The sequence below is a fragment of the Polypterus senegalus genome, chromosome 2 (genome assembly GCF_016835505.1).
Source record: "Polypterus senegalus isolate Bchr_013 chromosome 2, ASM1683550v1, whole genome shotgun sequence".
NCBI lineage: Eukaryota > Metazoa > Chordata > Cladistia > Polypteriformes > Polypteridae > Polypterus > Polypterus senegalus.
In genome coordinates this window covers 272,560,515-272,581,241 of record NC_053155.1, presented here as the reverse complement: position 1 = coordinate 272,581,241, position 20,727 = coordinate 272,560,515, and the positions used below count along the sequence as shown (strand labels likewise).

Below are 20,727 nucleotides of genomic sequence, written 5' to 3'. Positions count from 1 at the left end.
GGTTGTTCGAAATTTGGATTAACAAAAAAAAAAAAAACGTTTACCAGTAATGTCTTTTGTATTGTTAGTTTGATGAGTTACAGGTTATGACAACTGTTTCTGTTTTATTGGATCTGGTTATATGTACCCTTTCTGGCTTTGACCATAATTCCAGTCTATATTAGCTGTGTTACCCAGCTTTGCCTGGGATATTTCATAAGAGAATGGACATCAATTATACTGCGGTCAGAAGTACTACGTAACTAATTAAGTGCTAATCAGTATTCGGAATATTTGTAGTTTTTTTTTTATCAAGAACTAGTATTACTGGCAGGCAGTGTGTAGTAGTTAAGGCTTTGGACCAAAAACGTCTAATCCTAAGGCTGTAGGTTCAAATCATGCTACTGACACTGTGATCATGAGCTCATCAGTTCACCAGCCTGTGCTCCAATAGGAAAAACAAAAGAAATGTAACCAATTGTATCTCAATTTCGGGAGTGGGAGTTCCCCTGTCATTGTTTGTAGATGTGAATGTATATTACAATAGAGTAGATCTTGAGGGACTCATTAAGTTTAAACTGATGGAGTTGGTTCAGGTTTATCTTAGACCCGAGGACACCACTTCCTCTTCTGCTTCTTTCTCCTGCCCGTTTTGCTTCCAGTGGCGCAACACCTATGTTCACAGCTACAACACCTGGCACCCTGACTGGAGTTTCATAGCACACTTGCTAATGATTGAGATGTGTACCTTCCTTGAGCTCTGCTGAACTTTCTCTTTCTATTTCACACTTCACTGTACATGCCAAACATGATTATGTCTCTCTTTTCCTGTCTAGGACACCACCCCTTTTTCAGTCGTCCATACACACAATCGGTTAGTGGTACTGTTCGCATGGCGTGTCAATGAATTTTGCTGCATTCTTCCCTTGCCTCGGTACAGCACAGACCATGTATGGCAGAATAGTATTAATAAATATGGACAAATTAAAAAATTATCTGCAAATAAAACCACATGGGTCAGCTAATTTTCTTCTTTCTATAACATCACCAAATTTCAATCAAATCAGTCAAAACATTTTTAAGATTTTGGGGTATTTAGTATTTTTATTTGGATGGGAGGCATACCCCTAACTATTTCAATTTCAAAATGTCTCTTCTTAGCAGATGCCTACTGATCTTGATGTACCAGCCTGCCAAATTTCAGCTTTTTAGCAAAATGAGAAATAGTGTTTTTTGTTTATGAGTGAGTGAGTGAGTGAGCCAGTCAGTCTTTGCATTATAAATGCAGTATATATATAGACTTGAAAAGAAATGGAAGAGAAAATAAATGAAAGACTGAGCATTTATAATCTGCAAGTGCCAGAAACCATTTAGTTTATATAGTCAAACAGGAAAAATGTACAATATAAGAATGACCTGACATGGCAGAATGAAAGAACTAACAAGCCATAAAATCAAGCAAGTTCTCTTATTATCAAGGATTGTCTCTTAATTAAGCAATTGGCTAGGAACAAAAACATGCAGCCTCTGCAGCCCTCCACATCATGTGAACGCTGCTTTAAAATGATCTCTGCTGCAAGTGTGAGGCATCAGTTATGTCTTTAAATGGAAGAGAACTTCAGATCGCACTTAAATCACACCAAGGCAACAAGGTTATCTGCACTTACTGTTGCAGAGCGATTAGTTATTATTAAAGTCTGACATTTTTATGAGGCCACTTTCATGATGAATAGAACAGGAATTTGGAAGGGAATAGTCCGTCTTTTTTATTTGAGTATGGAAATATTATGGAAAAAAAGAAAATTGTGAAATAGCATTATATGTGATATAATGAAACAGCACTGCGGTGGGCTGGTGCCCTGCCTGGGGTTTGTTTCCTACCCTGCGCCCTGTGTTGGCTAGGATTGGCTCCAGCAGGCACCCCTGTGACCCTGTGGTTAGGATATAGCGGGTTGGATAATGGATGGATGGATGGATGGATGAAACAGTATTTACTCTCTGACTGCTGTAAAGTTCTAAGTCATTATTTCTGTAATGCATTTAATATACTGTATAATAACTAATACTTGCACACTAAAGACATATTTTTCTGGTTCTCAAAAAAAGGCAAATCTTGTAGTCAATTAATGTCTTCATTTCCAAAACTTTGATCTACATAAAGGAGTTCAGAAGCATGACAGAGCAGGAATTACTGCTGTTGCCTCATGGATTCAGCATCCTGGGTTTGAGTCCTGCTCCAGGTCATATATACATTCTGCAAGTGGGTGAATGGGCCTTTGAGCTGGTTCTCCACTTTATCTTCCATGTCTCTAAGAAGTACAGTATGTGACAGGTTAATGTGAATATGGGATTGTGTGTATGAATGTGGCCTATAATGGACTAAGTGCTCTACCCATGAATGCCTCCTGCTTTGTGTTCAGTGCCTGCTTGGCCTCCATTACTGTTACTTGGAGTAAGCAATTTTGAAAGAGTTATGTTACATTACACACTGGCCAGGGGTTTCAAACTTTGTTAGTTAGAAGGCAAGTGTTGCTGTTTTATTAGAGTGTGCTGTTTTAATTATTCAACAAGATGTTTTGTAATCTAGAATAGATTTGTACTGAACAAATGTTACAATCAAGAAATACAGATGCAAATAGGACTACATTAACAGCTCTACTAAAAGCTACCTTGTTATTTAAATGTGATTTTATATTTAATTAATTAAGGCTGATGGCCTTTATCCAATGAAACTGACACCATTTATGATACAACTGTTTACATTTCTGATGGTTTTCCTATTAGAGCAGAAGCAGGGTCACACATTGTTAATAGTGTGATTTGAACCCACAACTTCAGGGTTTGAAGTCCAAAGCCTTAACCACTACACCACACTGCCTGCTGTTAAATTACTTTAGAAGAAACAAAGCAATCACAAGCTTTTACTCTTACAAAATTAAAAAAGAAAAAAAAAGTTTAGAGATTGAATAAATACCTGTGCACATAAAGTAATGGCTGCAAAGTGAATCTTTGTGAACTTTACGGAGAAGTAAAAACACCATAATTAGGCATTTTTGAACCAAGACAAGCCGTCTCTTATTAAATGAAATGTTCCTGGAGGGCAGGGATGTTAGACTCAGTTTTGCAGATTCTGCTTCCAGCAAGTTTCTTAATTAGAATTCATTTACTATTTCTGATTTTTTTGGTTACTATTCAGAACTCTTAATTGCTTATTTTACTGTAAAAATAGTTTCATTTAGAGTTTTAGTTCCTTCCATTGATTGAAACACCAAGTGATTCCATTTTTACTTGTGTATAATTGATGTAAGATGCTATCTTTATGGTACCAAAGACAGTCGTGGGACGTGCTTAACTGCAATATTGCAGTTTTGTTAGGGCCATTCACCAGGATGTTTGGTAACATAATACTCTTCTTCCAACACTGATTCCTCTGTCTTAGCAGATGTCATGATGATGGAGAAGAACAAAACTCAGATTTTCTCAATTTTCTTTTCCTTTTACAAGGTAGTTGTATTTTGGCTTTAGGACACACAGTTATCCAGACCTGCTACACATCAACTGCATCTCCTCAAAACTGCCCACTAACTTTCTTTTATAACCCCTGTGTCATCACTGTGAACTTTTACCCTGACACTGAAAAATTACGTATATACTTTTTGTCTTTTTAATTTTTTCTTCCCAATTATGTTTTACATTGACATGAAGTATCCATTATAGTAAAACACTTGGAAAGCAATAAAAGACAAAGGCAGCACAGTGGTAGAGTGTTCAGTACTGGTGCCTCACGGATGAAGATTCCTGGATTTGAATCCTGCATCCGGTCCATGTCTGTGCGGAAAATGTACACTGTCCCCTGTTCGTATGGTTGGAGACTGTTATGCAATGTCAAAGGAGAAAAATATTAATAAATGAGAATCTCCTCTAATCCATCAAATATAGTAGCAATGTTCTCAGAAAAGAAAAATCTATAATATTAAAGGTGGAAGAATACAAATACTAATAAGACATATAATAAATTGCATGTTTCAATTGCAGCAAGAATTGGATTCTTAGTAAGAAACTGATTGTGAAACCCTTGGCCTAGGTGGATCCTATACAGTACTCAATATTTGGCAATTATTTTGTCAATGGCTGATATAATGATATTAAACAATGTTGCTTTTTTAAATTGCATTGGTTTCATTATAATCTTCTACTTGATAAATATTGTTAATTTCTTTCATTCACTGTCTCTAAAACAATTTATTTAAGCAAATATAAATCTTGTTAGCCAATGTAGTCCCTGTGATTAACTAGTTTATTTTTAATTGTTTAACACTTGTATATATTTATTACAATCTGAATATTTGTTACTTCAATACACAAAGAATATATACTGAAAAATTAAAAAGCACCACAATGCTTATTTCAACTTATTCATCATTAGAAGAAACTGAAAATAATGGTCGTTTTCTGTAAAGCTGGTTGGAAAATGGATAGACTAAGTGTATCAAGACATTTATAGCATAAAACAAAGGCTTCACAGAGACTTTGATATCATGATTTAATATTTTTTTTTTTTTTTGTAATGGTAAATTGTCATGCACTGTTTATAATTTTGTAATTTGGGGCAAAATTTCATATTTTGTTAGGTGTCTCTTGTGTATCAAGGTTTAAAATATTAATATTAAATTATTTGAAATTAAGACTCATAATATGCAATTTGTGTGATATGTTAATATAAGAATAGAATTAAGACAGATGCAGATTTTAGGTGAATGATTAGTATTATGAGTATGTAAAGCTCATTTAGGAAAGGTTAGCATTATTTAATATTGTGTACTTAAACAGAAGATGTGGGCTGATGGGATATATACAAATAAGCTGATGGGATATGGGATGTATGAAAATATAAAGCCATACTCAAGTAAAATGATAATTCAAGAGTTAATCTTAAAATAAGCTGAAAATAATGTGTAAAGCTTATAAGAAGATATAGGAGAAAAGACTAACACCTTTTTAGTTAGTACTGTATATCTTTTAATTAGTAGCTAAAGATCAGACACATAACATGACCACTGGCACATTATCAGTGGCGCAATGCCACTGTTGCTTTGTTTCTGGAGACCAGCCACCAAGGTCCTGTGTATGCAACTTATTTTCACTGAGTGCAGGCGCAGAGTACTGTGAACAATTCACAGTTAAACTACAATGATAGATTATACTTATTACGAAAAAAGAGAAGTAAACACATAAAACAACAGATTTGTTAAAAATGCTATAAAACAGAGTCACATGGTGCATCTCAGGCTCTCTGTAGGATTCTCCTCGTTTTTCTCCTTTTGAAACTTGTCACCTGTAAAGGCCCGTCTGCTCTTCTTCTGCCTCCTGCAGCACTCTCTGGAGTGACTCTGTCACTGCTCAAGGCTAACTATCTGATACAAATCTTGCTGTATGACATTGATTTAGTTCAGGTTGTAACATTTCATCCATTTAACTTCTGGTGTTTGATATATCTGGTTTCCATGTAAATAAGCTTATACAGGTTTTGATAAAATAAAGTCTGTTTATTATTTCACTGAAACTAGCTTGGGTTTACTGACACTAGCAGTCACTGAGGGTTTAGGGTTTTTTTCCTGTCCAACCCAGGACCCGCAGGGAAAAAGGAAGATATCCTTGTTCGGCCCTCTCAGTGGTGGACGACTGGGTGAAGACTGTAGTCCCAGAGGCATATAGCCTGTCACTGCTGAGGTTCCCAAGGGTGAGTATTGCAGGGTGTTAAACAAAGCCAATAAGTTAAGGTACAGTTTAGGGACATTTCTTCTTGTTCTCCAATAAAAAAGAACATAGAAGGCTAGTGTAGTTCCTTTTGTGTCAGTACAATAGCTTTCACAATTCTTGTCAAAAATTACTGTTCCTAGTATGATAATATTTATAATCATTCATCCATTTTCTTTACATATTGATGCTACAGAGGGTCATAAGGAACTAGACATCTGTCCCACAACACCAGGCACAAGGCAGCAGACAAATCTTCAAAGGTATGCCAATCTACTCCTGAGAAAATACTAACACTGCTAAACATACACATGGGACATATTTAGAAGTAGACTACAGCCTCAAAGAAATCTAAAGAAACAAGATGATCATGCAAAACCACACAAACTGCATTCTAACTGATCAGATTAGCAGACTCTGTAACTGCCAGTTCTGTGTTGTATACACTCAGTGTTAATCAGTTAAGCACAGCTTTCACATAACTCTGGGAAGGCACTAAATTTCTCAGCTCATCAGTCCTATAGGTATGCGACCACTGGCAAGATGATAGAAAAACCTGACCTAACAGGCTATGCTAACTACCAAGCATGATCCAAATTTCCAGGTATCCTATAACATATTAAGAACAGGCAGCACTGCTGCCTCATATCTTTAGGGGCTGGGTCCAAATCCCAGGGTGCTCTCTGTCTGCTGAGAGTTTACATCCTCTCTATGGCTGCAGAGAATTTTTTTCCAGATGCTGTGGAAAAAATCTTTGGCACTTGAGTCTTTAGTGGAAGAGTACACTCGGTATATAAATAATATATATATACTGTATATTGTCACACACGTGCGCTTGGGAGTCAACCGAAGGGACCAGAAAACACCAATCCCACACCAGGCCAGGGGGTGACGGGTTGCACTAAACCTCTTTATTTTCTCTCAGCAGACCAAATACGAGAAATCCTTCCTGTCCCGGCCCCGAGGACATTACTTCCTAGGAACAGACTATAAAACCCCATCATCCTGCATACCTAATCAGTTCCACTTTGGACTCGAGCAGCATATATATGTATATGTTATGTGCAAGTACTTCAATAAGAAGTTGATAACTCAGTGGCAGTTTTTTTGGTGTATGTGTTTAATTACTTCACCGTACTTGTCTATTAGAAAGAAAGAAAAAAACAACAACATGACAGTCCTCTGACCTTCATTCTACAGATCAAAGATCAAAGCATGATTGTGTATATAAACTGGATCTAAAAACTGAACCCCATATAATTGAGTGTGATAGTGTGAGCCATTGTGGAGTCCTGTCTTGAGCGAGATCCTGCCTTCAACCCGATGCTGCTGGAATAGGCTACAAAGAGTATGGAATGTGGGGTCACTTCAAAGTTAGCTTAATTGTTAAAACACTTTTTTGGAAATTATTCCTTTTAATCTTCCCTGGTACTTATATTTGTAATGAATAATGTAACCTCAATTTTCTTTCACCCCTGGCCAACTGAAACATGCATATCCTTTTTGTTATTTTTCATCAGCTACTCCAGGCTGTATTTAAGATCCATTAGACTTTATAGATCTCTCTTGTCCATTTCAAGCATGAGAGAATGGTATAAAATAATGAAATGCTTCTAGGGTATCGGTCCATCTCAATATAAGAGAGAGTTACCTGTTAACAAGGACAAATAATTTGTTTTAAGACTAAAAAGTTTACTTCTGTTGAAATAAATAAATAAATAAATACTGTACAGCTAATTTCCAAGAGCTTTATTATACTGACCTCAGCCAATTTTGTCTCCAGCTCAAGCACTTCTTTCATGTGTGTGGCTGCAGTTGAAGAATTGGCTCCTAACATAACTGCGATGTCAATCATCAGCTTTAAAAGTGCTTCCCGGTTCTGAAAACAAAGATACATAAAGGAAAATATTTTTAAATCTAGACAGTGAAATAATGAAATAACACAGCAGGTGGAAAGAAAAAAAGTCACTTTGAAGAACACATTGCACTTAAATAAAAATTAAAATTACGTCTGAGGACTGCCTGCCTGTATTGACTTTTGTGAAATTCTTTCAGACAGGCCTGCAAAAGTGAGCAAGGAGAGCTCAGAGGGTGTGTGCAGAGAACAAGAGGAGAGGTTTTGAAGTCCTTAATAGCAGTACATGCAAATGGTAATACTAGATAGATAGATAGATAGATAGATAGATAGATAGATAGATAGATAGATAGATAGATAGATAGATAGATAGATTCTTTATTAAACCCAAGGGGAAATATAACTAATTAAGTCCAGTTCAAAAACAACAACTGAAAATACAAAGAAACAAGCATTTGGAATACATTGCACAGCAAAAAAAAAAAAAAAAACATACTGCTTCTGCCTCTGTCGTGTTGCTGATGTAATCTTCCCGTGATACCAGGGATAATGAAGCTTGATCAAGCTATCAAAAGAAGAATAAAATGTCAATTATCAAGCTCCTGAAGACTTTATTGCAAAACATCTCTTGACAGTTTCAACATACAAACACTGATAATTTCTTAACCAACAGCCAGAGTTTTTTTTTTATGTTTTAATGTCTGATTAAGATTTGTGTCTTACTCTTTTGCTAACAGCAAAGTTATGTTAGGACACACAATGGAACGTTTGTGGTGAGCTGGCGCCAAAATATGTCATTGAGCTTTGGTCCTGCATTGAATTCTCATTATTTCCTTTGTAAAGTGCCATGCACTGCTGTTTGTGACAAATACTACTGCTTAAAACTTGTTAACTTTTATCCATTTAAATCACCCTGGACATCTTTTGTGGTATTGCAAACAAAATGTGGATATTTTGCATTATGAACAGTTCACGAAAAGCAAAAAACTAGCAGATGATTATTAGAATGAATATCTTATCTGAAAAAAGAGTTCTCTATGACTTATTGATCTGTAATGTATGCTGTATAACAAAGCCTTGAACTCAATATAATAATAGCAAGTATTTGTTTAGAATATATCTACAGGATAAATTGCATATTGGACTATCAATCAACGTGTATGCTGCAGGAATGAAGGACATTAGAGGACATTAGGTTGTGTTTTTACTTTCCATGGCCTTGCTTGTAGCATTGTTTGGTCTGTTTTTCCAAGTTTGTTTTTATTGGCCTGATTTCAAGGTGTGAATAAATATCCATGTTCAGCTCAACCTGTTCATTTAAGTGTTGCTGAAGCGCCACACTCTATCAGGACAGCAGCAAGCACAAGAAACAAAACTAGAGGGAGCACGAGCTAACATATTATGGCAACAAGTCACTGACGATACTTGAGGCACACTACAGAGAAGGTACAACTTGAATTTCAGGCTTGCACTGAAGTGTTCTGGGGTACCAGAACTACCCACCACATCAATGTTGAGATATAATGTATGATTTAAGGAACATATGCTGTATGAGCATACAGTGATTTAAGGCAACACCTGATAAACTTCTCAGTGCAATAGCTGAGAGCTTCACTAAGCAAACAAAACCACAAACTGCCAGAATTGTATCAGTTAGCCTAAAGGAATTTTTAAAAACTCGCTGCTTGTAGTTAATCCCAGGTTTTGATATTGCACTTGATATTGACTGGTTTTTAATATGCCAAAATAAATGTGTCAGGCATTGATGGTGTTTGCAAGCTGAAGTGGATTATGCTGCGTTGCACAAGACAAAGAACAAGAAGAGAAGTGTGGAATTAATATTGCATCCTGATGTGATATAGCAGGTCCGCGGCTCTAAATGAATGGCTAGTTTCTTAGATAAATAATCACCGCACTCCAGCCTTAAGAAGGGAGCATGGTGGTGTGGTCGGAGCGGTTCCCGGATGCGATACGAGCGTGGGCGTTTCCGCACTGAAGTGTGCAGGTACTTGTTTTCTTTTATTTCTATTACTGTAAAGCACCTTGGCCACAGCATTCCTATGTTGTTTTAAATGTGCTATATAAATAAATTGACATTGACATTGACAGGTACAGGATTACCCGTGTCCGTTACTGATACCAGGAGCAGCTGACCACCACACCTGTGCCACGTTGTCATTATAAGTAGGAGGAGCGCGAGTGCAGAGGGAAGAAATACGAAAAAAAAATTGGTGTGTGTGTGTGTGTGTCTCGCTGGGTGAGTGAGTGAATGAGCAGGAAGAGTAGGCTCACTGGTAGAATGCAGGCAGCTGACAGAAGAGCCCTAAAAGAGTGGTTGGCTGACTCTCGTGGGCAGTAAGAAGCGGTCGCTCCAGCTGAGCAATCGCAAGGACCGGGAATGTCCCGGAAGGTGGCTGGCAAAGGTGATACAGATCAACAGAGGAAGACACACCTAGTTGTAAATATTAAAACAGGAGCTAAACGGAAAGATGACATTTCATTTAATTAAATTCATCAGTAGACACTATATTTAGGCGCATTCTGTAGACAGCTCTTTCTTGCTGACAGACATCTTAGAAGTCAATTGCACATTTATCTGATTAGTGTCCAAGTTTACTATGTATGGCATAAAAGCATTAATGTGCTAGAAATATTGAAACCAATTAAAATGTAATTAGCTATTTCATTGACAGAATTGTTATGTGAATGAACATACAGCTTGAAATAAATGCCTATCCTAAAAACATAGGACCAAGGGACGGTTTCAAAATGATGTATTCCAGATGATTGCAATGTCGATCTAGGAGTATCACAGCGACGTCTGACGCAGACACACTTGTTAATAGATGCCAAGCATGCGCACCAGAGGGTCACCTTCCAGTAACACCTAAGGTATGTGGTACTAAACTGGGATGAGATGGGCTGCTGTCACTAACAGCATTTTTTTATCACAATGCTGAGGAATCGGACCTTTAGGACAACAGAGCGAGAAAAGCCCCGCCCTCTCTGTCTGCCTAATATAAAAGGTAGAAATCCCCAGAAAGTGGTCTCATTTAGACCTAAGAGCCCAACTGTCAGGAACGACTGCAGACCTGTAATCATCTGAGAATGGTCTCTGGGGAACCTGAGTCTCGATCCAGTGGGAGCTTAACATAGCCAGGGGACAGAAGGCTACTGGACTCCCTATTGCAAAGCCCATTGGGAGAAGCAGGGAAGACGTCAAGTAGAAGGAAGAAGGCAGTGGGTTTTTTAAAAGGGACTTTTCCAGCCTGTTGATTTTAACCTTATTTTAATTGGGTTTATTTATTTGGATTATTTTAACCTCCAATTTTATTAAGCTATTTTTATGGATTGTTTATTTATTAACTTTGAATCACTGCACTTTTTGGGCACGGAGTATTTCTCATAAAAGCACTTGTTGATTTTTTGCACTATCCTCTTGCTCAGTTTGATTTTTCCCCATCAAACTAGCTCATTCGGTGACATTATTGATGGTGTTGGTTTGAGAGGCTCCCAGAAGAGAGGTTGGAGCATGAAGCAGGACCCACACTGTCACACCATTTCTTCCAGGTGGGGCTACAAAAAGTTCTTTAGCATTTCAATGTAACGTTCTGAATTATTTTATAAATCCATTCACATGTACAGGCCAGGCCAAAGTTAGCACAGGGGCTCTCAGCATTTAAAATTGCTGGGCCAAGCATAGGACAAGATAAACAAAGACAACTGGAGGAATGTATAGTCAGCCTAAAGACAGGTGTATACTTTTTTGTCCTCTGTTAAAAGTCAGCACAAATTATTCTTTCCTTGTTTGGAAATGGACTATTTGCTGATGTGGGGGCCTGCACGTGACGGAACCATTATAAAAGACTTAGACATCAGCCAAATACTTTGAAGCTGACGGACGGATGAGTGATAACGTCATCTGTCCTGAAAATCCTTTCAACGCAGTGACGAAAATGACAAACTATATACAAAGTGTTGTCATGGCTTCCTCGTCTGCTATGCCGCGTAAATCGTCATTAAAGAAAGCTGTTATTTTCTCTTATGTGATTTTTACCGCCATATCACTATGGGAGGAATATCGCCTTTTTTACATTATATCTATATAGTTTCAGGTTACTTAAAATGGCGCAATTACAAAAGAACTTATTCCAACTATGGAGCTATCGCCCCCTAAAGAAACATCACCATGTATAAATAAATTCATAAGAAATTCATAAGAAAGAAAAACAAAATATTATTGAAAACATGATTTAGGCCAGGGGGTAAGATTTAAATCTTGGAGGGCCACAGTGGGTGCAGATTTTCTTTTGCCTGACTTGTGTTTTAACATTCACAGGAATTCATTGTTTTTATTTTTCATTAACAAGCTGCCAAACAATAATGAGATACAAAGCAAGCCAAAAGGTGACAAGCTAACATGGGGTTTTTTGACTCAGTTCCTAGAACGCCACCATTCGTCAAAGTGATTTTCTCTGCGAATATGCTGTGTTCACCTGTAAAGCCTGTTTGATGAATATTATCCTGTAAATTCTCTAGCTGGCTGGCTTAGATAAACATTTTTTTCAAGTATCTGATGACTCTTTCCAAGGACAGAGTGGTGTCATAGAGCTGAGAATTTTCACTGATACTTATTGTAAAATCGGTGCCCGATTTGCTTCAGGCATCTGTAATGTCAAAGACCCTATCCAGCTAAATTTGCAACAGCATGTATTGAAAAAAGTGTACATTAGCTGAAAATAATGAGAATATTATGAGTGCTGCCATCGGATATATAACAGAGGCATCTGTGTGTTATCTGCAGCACTGCATGGCTAATTTGTATGCATAATTAGCCTTGTGCTGTAGTTATGATCCAAAACAAGTCCTAAAGGAGCCCTCTCACTCCCTGAGAAAGAAAACACACGTGACCCTGTGAAATAATAATAATAATAATGAAAGATTTATTACTATTTATAGGGAATTTCTACCTTCTTGATGGAAGAAAAAACTGCAAAGTATATGCACAGATAGATCGTAAAAGAAAAAATATGTTACAGTGACATCAAACAACAGAACAATGTGTTCTCCAAGATCTATTTTAATTATTGAGAGTTTGTGTACATTTTTTGTACTTTGTTTGTTGTTATCCTTCAATCTGTGTCTTTGGTTGTTTGAGACATGGCAGAAATGATTAGCACTGCTGCCTTACAACTCGGATCACATTTTTGGCCATATTAATCAGTCCAGTATAGTTGGCAGATGCTTTCCTAGACCTCTGGGACACTTAAAAGATCACTGCACTACTGTAATGGACGCAAAACAAATTATTTTCCTCCTTCTCCATTACTTGGCGAAGTTCACAAACATTTCTGTGATTTTACTGATCTCATAGAAAATCTGATCTCTGAAGTGTTTGCTCATCACTACTAATTAGGAAAGTGGTTGGAATGAAAACCTGCGGAGACTGCGGCCCTCCAAGATTTAAATTTGACCCCATTTTCATAAATATTTTTTTGCACTCTTACATATCATTTTATGGCTTACATTTACTTTCTTTATGTAATTTGTTCTGGTTTTTCTTTAGTTGATGGCCCCTGGCCAATCTATTTGCGCTGTCCATTTAAACATCCACCACAGTATCACATTAAGGCTGCAATGAATTATCTGCAACTGCCAAATTTTTTCATTAAAAATACATCATTTGGCTTTTCTGCAGCCAAACAATTCATCAGCAAGATGAAATCTATATGTTTGAAAATAATTTACTCAGTATAGAGGCTTTACTAGAATATTAGAATATTCCTTATCACAGGGCACTGCTCTCAAGTGTGACTTCACTGCTTACCTTAATAATATATTGACTGGAGTTCTCTTCATCAGTGGAGACATACACACGAATAAATGCTGATATCCCATAATCCCCTCGCAACACAGACAGTGTCTGCAAAAGACTGAACTTCTTCTCATCCCACACCCACTGTGAGCCTCTGTTCATTTCCAGCACTGGCCACCGCAGGCAGGGGTGCTTTAGTAACTTCAGCAAAGGCTTTGCATCATCCATTTCAATAGCCGCTGGAGATTAAAATATAAATAATAATTAGTGTGTTTTAGCATACCGTGTACCTCCACACTTACATTTACCTTAATTTCAATAAAGATTCATAAGAACATTTAAGAAGATTCATAACATTTAAAGGTGCTTATCTTTTATTTCATTTCATTAAAATGTATTTGTTATCCAGTATCCTGCAGGCAATTCAATTGTATGTCATTTTCCGTGGAGATCCTCTACCTTCCATAGCATCGCTAGGTTAGTCCTAGTTGTTCAGTTTTGGTGTGTTCCCAGTACCAATAAAACCATTCCTCTGTATAAATTATTAGATTAGAACTTTCTAACCTATCTAGTGTGCATGCAATTTCTCAACATGTACAGATTTGTAATGTCTGGAGAAAATTCAAAAATCATGAAGAATAATATAAAAACATGAGTGTCAGTACCTCTGAGTTTTGCAAAAACATTGTTGTTTCTCTAATTACCCTTTTGACCAGTACTTAATTTGTAAATCATGAAGTGCCAGAGCTTATAGAGACTGCCCGAGGGCAGAATAGAGACATGCTGACAGTGGCAATTGGAGGACCAGAGTTTAGCACTGTTAACAATAAACAACATAATCAGACTAATAAATACATGAAATCGGTACTGTTTACACGTATACTGACATATATACATTAGTGTTTAACTTGGATATCTCATAATCTTAAGTTGTTCTGCTGTCCACACTCTGTGCTGCACACTCATATTGGAGTTTTTGCTCTCCTTAACCTCATCTGATGCATCTTCATCCTCATTCCTTTCTTTTTCATTCTCAACCTCCATGTCAGCCTTGACAGCCTCTACACCAAAACCAGCTTGCTCTTTTGAACTACACTGACCTGACAATTTAATTTGATTTGTGCAGCTGCCAGTGTTTTTGCTGTACTTTATCCTGTGCCACATCAGCAACTGAAATAACAAATAGGCATAAAACTGTATTAGTTGTGCTACTTTTATAAAATTTAAATAAGTAAAGTATTTTTAATTAATTTTGCTTTAGAGTGAAACGGATGATCTACAGGATGGTAGTGAGACCAGCTATGTTATATGGGCTGGAGACGGTGGCACTGACCAAAAAACAGGAAACAAAGCTGTAGGTGGTAGAGTTAAAGATGATAAGATTTGCCTTGGGTGTGACGAGACGAGGTTGGACAGGATTAGAAATGAGTACATTAGAGGGTCAGCTCAGGTTGGACGATTTGGATACAAAGTCAGAGAGGAGAGATTGTGTTGGTTTGGACACGTGCAGAGGAGAGATGCTGGATATATTGGGAGAATCATGTTAAGGTAGAGCTGGAAAAAGATGATCCACTGTGGCAACCCCTAATGGGAGCAGCCGGCAGAAGAAGTAGATTTTTAATAAATGTTGCTTATTTAAACATAAAAAATTGAAAGCACATATTTTTATGTAGATCTTGGGGTCCTAGAGTACAGCTCCTCAAGTCTGGAATTCTCTTCCCTCTCATATTCGTCAGCTTGATTCAATATCACATTTTAAAACTGTCCTCAAAACTTATCTTTTCAAACTGGCATACCAATTGTGATTTTTGCATTTTTACTGACTGTTATCTTTGTTTGTTTGCTAATTATTGTTTTTTAATTTATCATTCTCTTTGTGTTTATTTTACTAATGCTGTTTAATTTCATTGTAAGGTGACCTTGAGTGCTAAGAAAGGCGCCTATTAAATAAAATGTATTATTATTATTATTATTATTATTATTATTATTATTATTATTATTATTTTGAGTCCTGGACCACTGACATCTTATAATTAGAGCTCTGATCAGCTCCAGCAAAAATTAAGTACTGCCTTTGACCCGAGGGTAGAATAAAGTCACCATCTCTCCTGCATGTCATAAAAATCAACTTAAGGAAGTTGGTGTAAGGTAGGACATTAAACCATAAAATCCTTCTCCAAAACAACAAAGATTTAAAGGTAACTGGCATCCTTAAATGGTGATATTGTTGTAACTGTAAACTGACCAAATATTAGGTTATTGTGTTAATGTAATTTCAGGATTTGACATCCTGATATAGCACTAAATTTATGGGTCCTATCGCAATAGTGGAGCTGGGGACTCCTCCTTCAAAATAAAGCATTGTACTGTATAATGGAACAATGATGACCTGACCAGAGACATTTGAGTAACTACAAGTCTGTGTGCTGCCTGAAACTACAATATATTACTGAATATTATCAAAATTGCATTATTAGAATTTGTAACTTAACATACAGCATACAGTACTTTTATTCTGTGTAATTGTCTAATGTTATATATGTAGACAGGAAGGTAAGGAGACATTATAAAGTATAATACCTTATAAACATTTGTAAGTCTGAGGGATTTGAGGCATTTTGATAAAGTCTACACAATAAAGAGTACAATAGGGGAACTTAGTGTAACAGCAGACTCTACCAAGAAAAAACAGCTTAGCTGTTAGCGAAACAAATGAGCTTGATGGACTAAATGGTCTTCTCTCATTAGTCAAATTGCTTCTTATGCCAATGGATTGGTTTAAGCAACTCTTAGTTATTTCCAATTTCCAATCATGATGTAACTCTTTATTGTCTACTCACTAACTTTTGTAGATTTCATGTATTGCTGCACCCACCTGTCACTCTGTCTGTTGACTGTAAGAACAACAACAACTACAATTTATTTCTTCTCTACGCCAAACTCACACAAGGAATGCCTCAATGGGCTTAAACAGGCCCTGTTTTCGACAGCGCCCAGCACAGCAGAGCAGCTTCTTGCTGTTTTGCTTCACCTAAAAGAGCACAAATATTGTTTTTTCAAAAATTAAATATATATTTTTGTAGATGGCTTTGTGAATGTGTGAAAATAAGGCCCTTTGGGTCTAGAGGCCTGTGAAAGATGGTCTGTGGAGTCAGGTACATTTTAAATAAATAATTGGGTGACAATTGGGTGCAGGTGTGCGTGAATGTGTTTCACTTTACGTTTAATTGAGGAGCTGGCTGATCGCGCCACATACATGTGTAGAGGCTGGCAGATCAGTCATGCGCCTCAATCGGACCTGTAGAAGCTGGATGGCTGTAACTGTTGGTTGACAGCTTCTCATGTTGGTTGACAGCTCCAGCCTTGTTGGTTGACGTCTCCTCCCTTTGCAAAGTCCAGACAAAATAAGGAGAGGAGACGCCAGGATAAAAGGGTTGCACCAGTAACTCAGTTTCCTGCCTAGGGTTTTTAATGTCGATTTTAAAGGATTATTTATTGAACTAGTTGAAACTTCCATGATCACTTACTTTTAATGGATTATTTATTTTATGATTGAAGATTGCACTGCACTTTAATTTGGACACTATATTGTTTTTTGGATTTTAAATAAAAGCACTTTATCACTTTTGCACCTACCCCTTGCTTTGAGTGTGTCCTCATTTGCCCAGCTCACCTCAGTAACATTAACGATAGTGGTGGGTGCAAGGGGCTCCCGGGTGCAATAGGAGTGTGGAGCCAGCCCGCACCCTTCCAAGGCCTGGCAGAGGCATCAAGCACCTCTCCTTTTTAAACCCACCAATAACCTCACCCAAAAGGTCCCTTCAATCCACTTATGAGGCTATAGTTGTAAAAATAAAAGGGCGAGGTGCTCCCCTGACAGCTTCAACATTGTAGGCTACAAAGTGGGAAATCTCTGCACCTAGGACACCTTTCTGTAACACCTAGCATGAGACTTTCTACCTTGCCTGGATTTTGCTTCCAATCCTGCTGTTGCAACCACATTACAAGAAAAGACAGAAGGTAAAATCTTAAATACACAGCCCACTGAAAACTCAGCATCTGAGGAATGCAGAGAAGTCCTCGCTTGGCAGGCTGCCACTGAGCACATTATGTATTTATCATTCCACATATCAGTCAAGGCAAACTGCTTTGTCAGTATTGTGCTCTGTTCCAGAGGAAAACAGCATATGCATGAAGAATTTCAAAATTGACTTTGCATGGCAGGAGATGTGCCTACTGTAGAATGCTTATTATTTTCTAAAACTGTGTTTACTAAAGGCACCAGATAACTAATATCAGAGCATAACATTTTCACAAAAGATTGATTCTTAAATCCATATCCTGTTTGCTAACGATTAAATTATGCTTGTAATTCATCCAGAAACTATTTATAAATATCAGAACTGGGACTACAGATGTGGTCAGTTTCTATGAGAATCCAACAGCCCATAATGTGAAAAGTTGCTTCCTGATTTCATCAAGAAAGCTCTCATTTTCAATCATTGACCACAAATGCCATAAAAACTGTCACTTATTGTTTCTAATCCAGTAAATTAATGTTACAAATTGAAATGATACACAAGAGGAAATAGATAATAATCTTCTAGAATCACATTATTGTTTCTTTTATTTCAGTTTTTAAAAGGCTTAGAATATCAAACTAATGGGTTTTACCAACAGCAGCATTTGCTTTAATATCCTTGTAGAAAGCTATGCTTATTGCTTTTCATATTCTTTATGTGACAGGCTCCTGAAAACAGTTGGATGAATTTTTTTCTTAACAAGAAATGATTTCTTCACTTTAAGCAAGAGAAAAATGAAAGAATTACACAATTGAAAGAGAGAAAGCCAGTAACCTCCTGACAGAAGTGGGAGAAAACTGAGACCCCTTTTGAGATAAATTTAATTTTGCTGACCTGAAGAGAAAATAGGTGGTCCTGGAAGCTCCTAATCCTTTAAGGACAGGTCAGAACTCAGAAATCACTAAAGGGAGCTCTACTCTTGTGGCCCACAGCAAAAGACCACTTGCCCCAGACCCCACAAGCCACCGTGAGGCTTGATCTGATAGAATTTAAGGCCATTCATGCCCAGTGCCAATGAGACTGGAGTTGGATGCTGCATTAAAATGAAACTTCACTGGCAGGTGCTATGATTCAGACAAAAATATTTTGTGTTAAGTTGTGGAAACATTTTCAGTGCATTTCAAGGTCATTTTGATATTCTATAAAGATTTTTAACATTAGGGAATCTCCTTGTATGGTTATTTTTTAAGTTATTGTCTCTAGGCATCCATCCATCCATCCATCCATCCATCATCCAACCTGCTATATCCTAACTACAGGGTTACGGGGGTCTGCTAAAGCAAATCCCAGCCAACACAGGGCGCAAGGCAGGAAACAAACCCTGTGCAGCGTGCCAGCCCACCACAGGGCGCTCACACACACACACACACACACCAAGCATACACTAGGGACAATTTAGAATCGCCAATGCACCTAACCCGCATGTCTTTGGACTGTGGGAGGAAACCAGAGTACTCGGAGGAAACCCATGCAGACACAGGGAGAACATGCAAACTCCATGCAGGGAGGACCCAGGAAGCAAACCCGGGTCTCCTAACTGCGAGGCAGCAGCGCTACCCACTGTGCCACCGCACCACCCATCTTTAGACATATATTAATAATTATTACTGTTATGCATTTTAATGCAACACTATTAGCATTGATGCTACCATTGTGAGTAGCCATTCCTAGAATGCAGGTTCTGGTTACTAGGTCATGCACCCCAGAAGTCGTGTCACTGTATGTCTGAAGACATGGTAGCACATGCTGGTACCACATGCTCAATGACATCTGAGACTGTCGTTGGTTATTAATTGACTCTTCTTTGTGATTTACGGTATAAGAAATATAGCGAGCAGTTAGACTACAAGTTTACCAAGTATTTGAGTTTTGGTGCTTGGTGTTCTTGGCCTCCTGGTTTTGACTTTGTTTCATGTAAGGTTTCAAGTCATCTCCTAATCCCCATTTGCCAGCTTTTTTTTGTAGCAGAGAAATTTCAGTTGAAAAAAGCAGGTGAGCATCACGTATGCTGTGACCCAGCTGAGTTGCTACTGTAGCTCTTCAGTCTGGAAATGACAGTTTTTGTCAGTTGCTTTGAGCCAGTTGTTTAATGACACTTTAAGCTGTGAAAATGTGTGAATTTACCAACAAATAGTAGTTTCTGTGCATAACACAATCACATTTCTCAGTCTTTTTTTTAAAAAATCACAAATGCTTTATTACATATGAATTTATGACAGGTACAGTTGCCCAGAATTTTGAATAATTATCAATTGTAGTTGTCTTTGTGATCAAAATAGATTTATGTTGTTTCTCAGTTAAATAGTTTTGTACTTCAAAACAACTCAGAGTTCTATCATCACTTAAGTCATCACTTTCACCAAAGTCCATCCAATTGTCAAAGTCATTCAAATCCTATGCTTCATTATAGTAATTGCAGTGACGCAGAGTTATATTAATGTCTCCTGAAGTGATAAATTGGTTCTTCACTTCACTAACAATGTGGAAAGTTCTCACATCTTAGATCAACCATTGACACTTCACGAGTATATATGTATATTCATGAGTATATATATATTAGGGATGGGAATTGATTACAAAATTAAATAATTAATTGCATTATTGTATGTAATTAATTGAGATTACCCGCGTCTAACATTAAAACATGTCAATGTAATCATAAAATAAGCACTTAAATCATGAGGTAAATACACACTGAGTAACAAAAATAATGTAGAATCAATGCAAATGAATTTTAAAATAATTAATAGCATAGCTTAAACTATAATAATAACCTTAAACTTGAACTTTTAACAAAATAATACTTGAGCAAGTACAGTACAACCTGAATTTGAGTGCCTTCCTAAAATGTAAGTTGAAAAGAAGGCAATAAGAAAACAAAGCCAATGTACAGTGTTATAAGCGCCTACAAAAATAACAAAAAATCTTGTTAATTCTCAATTTGGCATCTATATATACTGTATATACAAAAGCCATTTTATATGTGTGTGTATGTATGTATGTTTCAGCATCATTTCCGAACGGCTGGAGCAATTTATATATATATATATATATATATATACATATACATATATCATCACAGGGTGGCACGGGGGTGCAGTGGGTAGCACTGCTGCCTCTCAGTTAGGAGACCCGGGTTTGCTTCCCGGGTCCACCCTGCATGGAGTTTGCATGTCCTCCCCGTGTCTGCGTGGGTTTCCTCCGTGTGCTCCGGTTTCCTCCCACAACCTCCAAAGACA

At 37.3% G+C, this 20,727-nt stretch overlaps 1 protein-coding gene across 1 annotated transcript in view; it reads right to left on the bottom strand.

The window, feature by feature from the left end:
* The window catches only part of phex (phosphate regulating endopeptidase homolog, X-linked), a 265,482-nt gene that overhangs the window by 163,311 nt on the left and 81,444 nt on the right, over nt 1–20,727 (bottom strand). The window contains exons 5-7 of the mRNA XM_039745579.1: nt 13,419–13,645; nt 8,088–8,156; nt 7,499–7,615 (exon numbers count right to left, since the gene is read on the bottom strand). Of these exons, the coding sequence (XP_039601513.1) occupies nt 7,499–7,615; nt 8,088–8,156; nt 13,419–13,645 (413 nt within the window). The remainder of the gene's footprint in view (nt 1–7,498; nt 7,616–8,087; nt 8,157–13,418; nt 13,646–20,727) is intronic.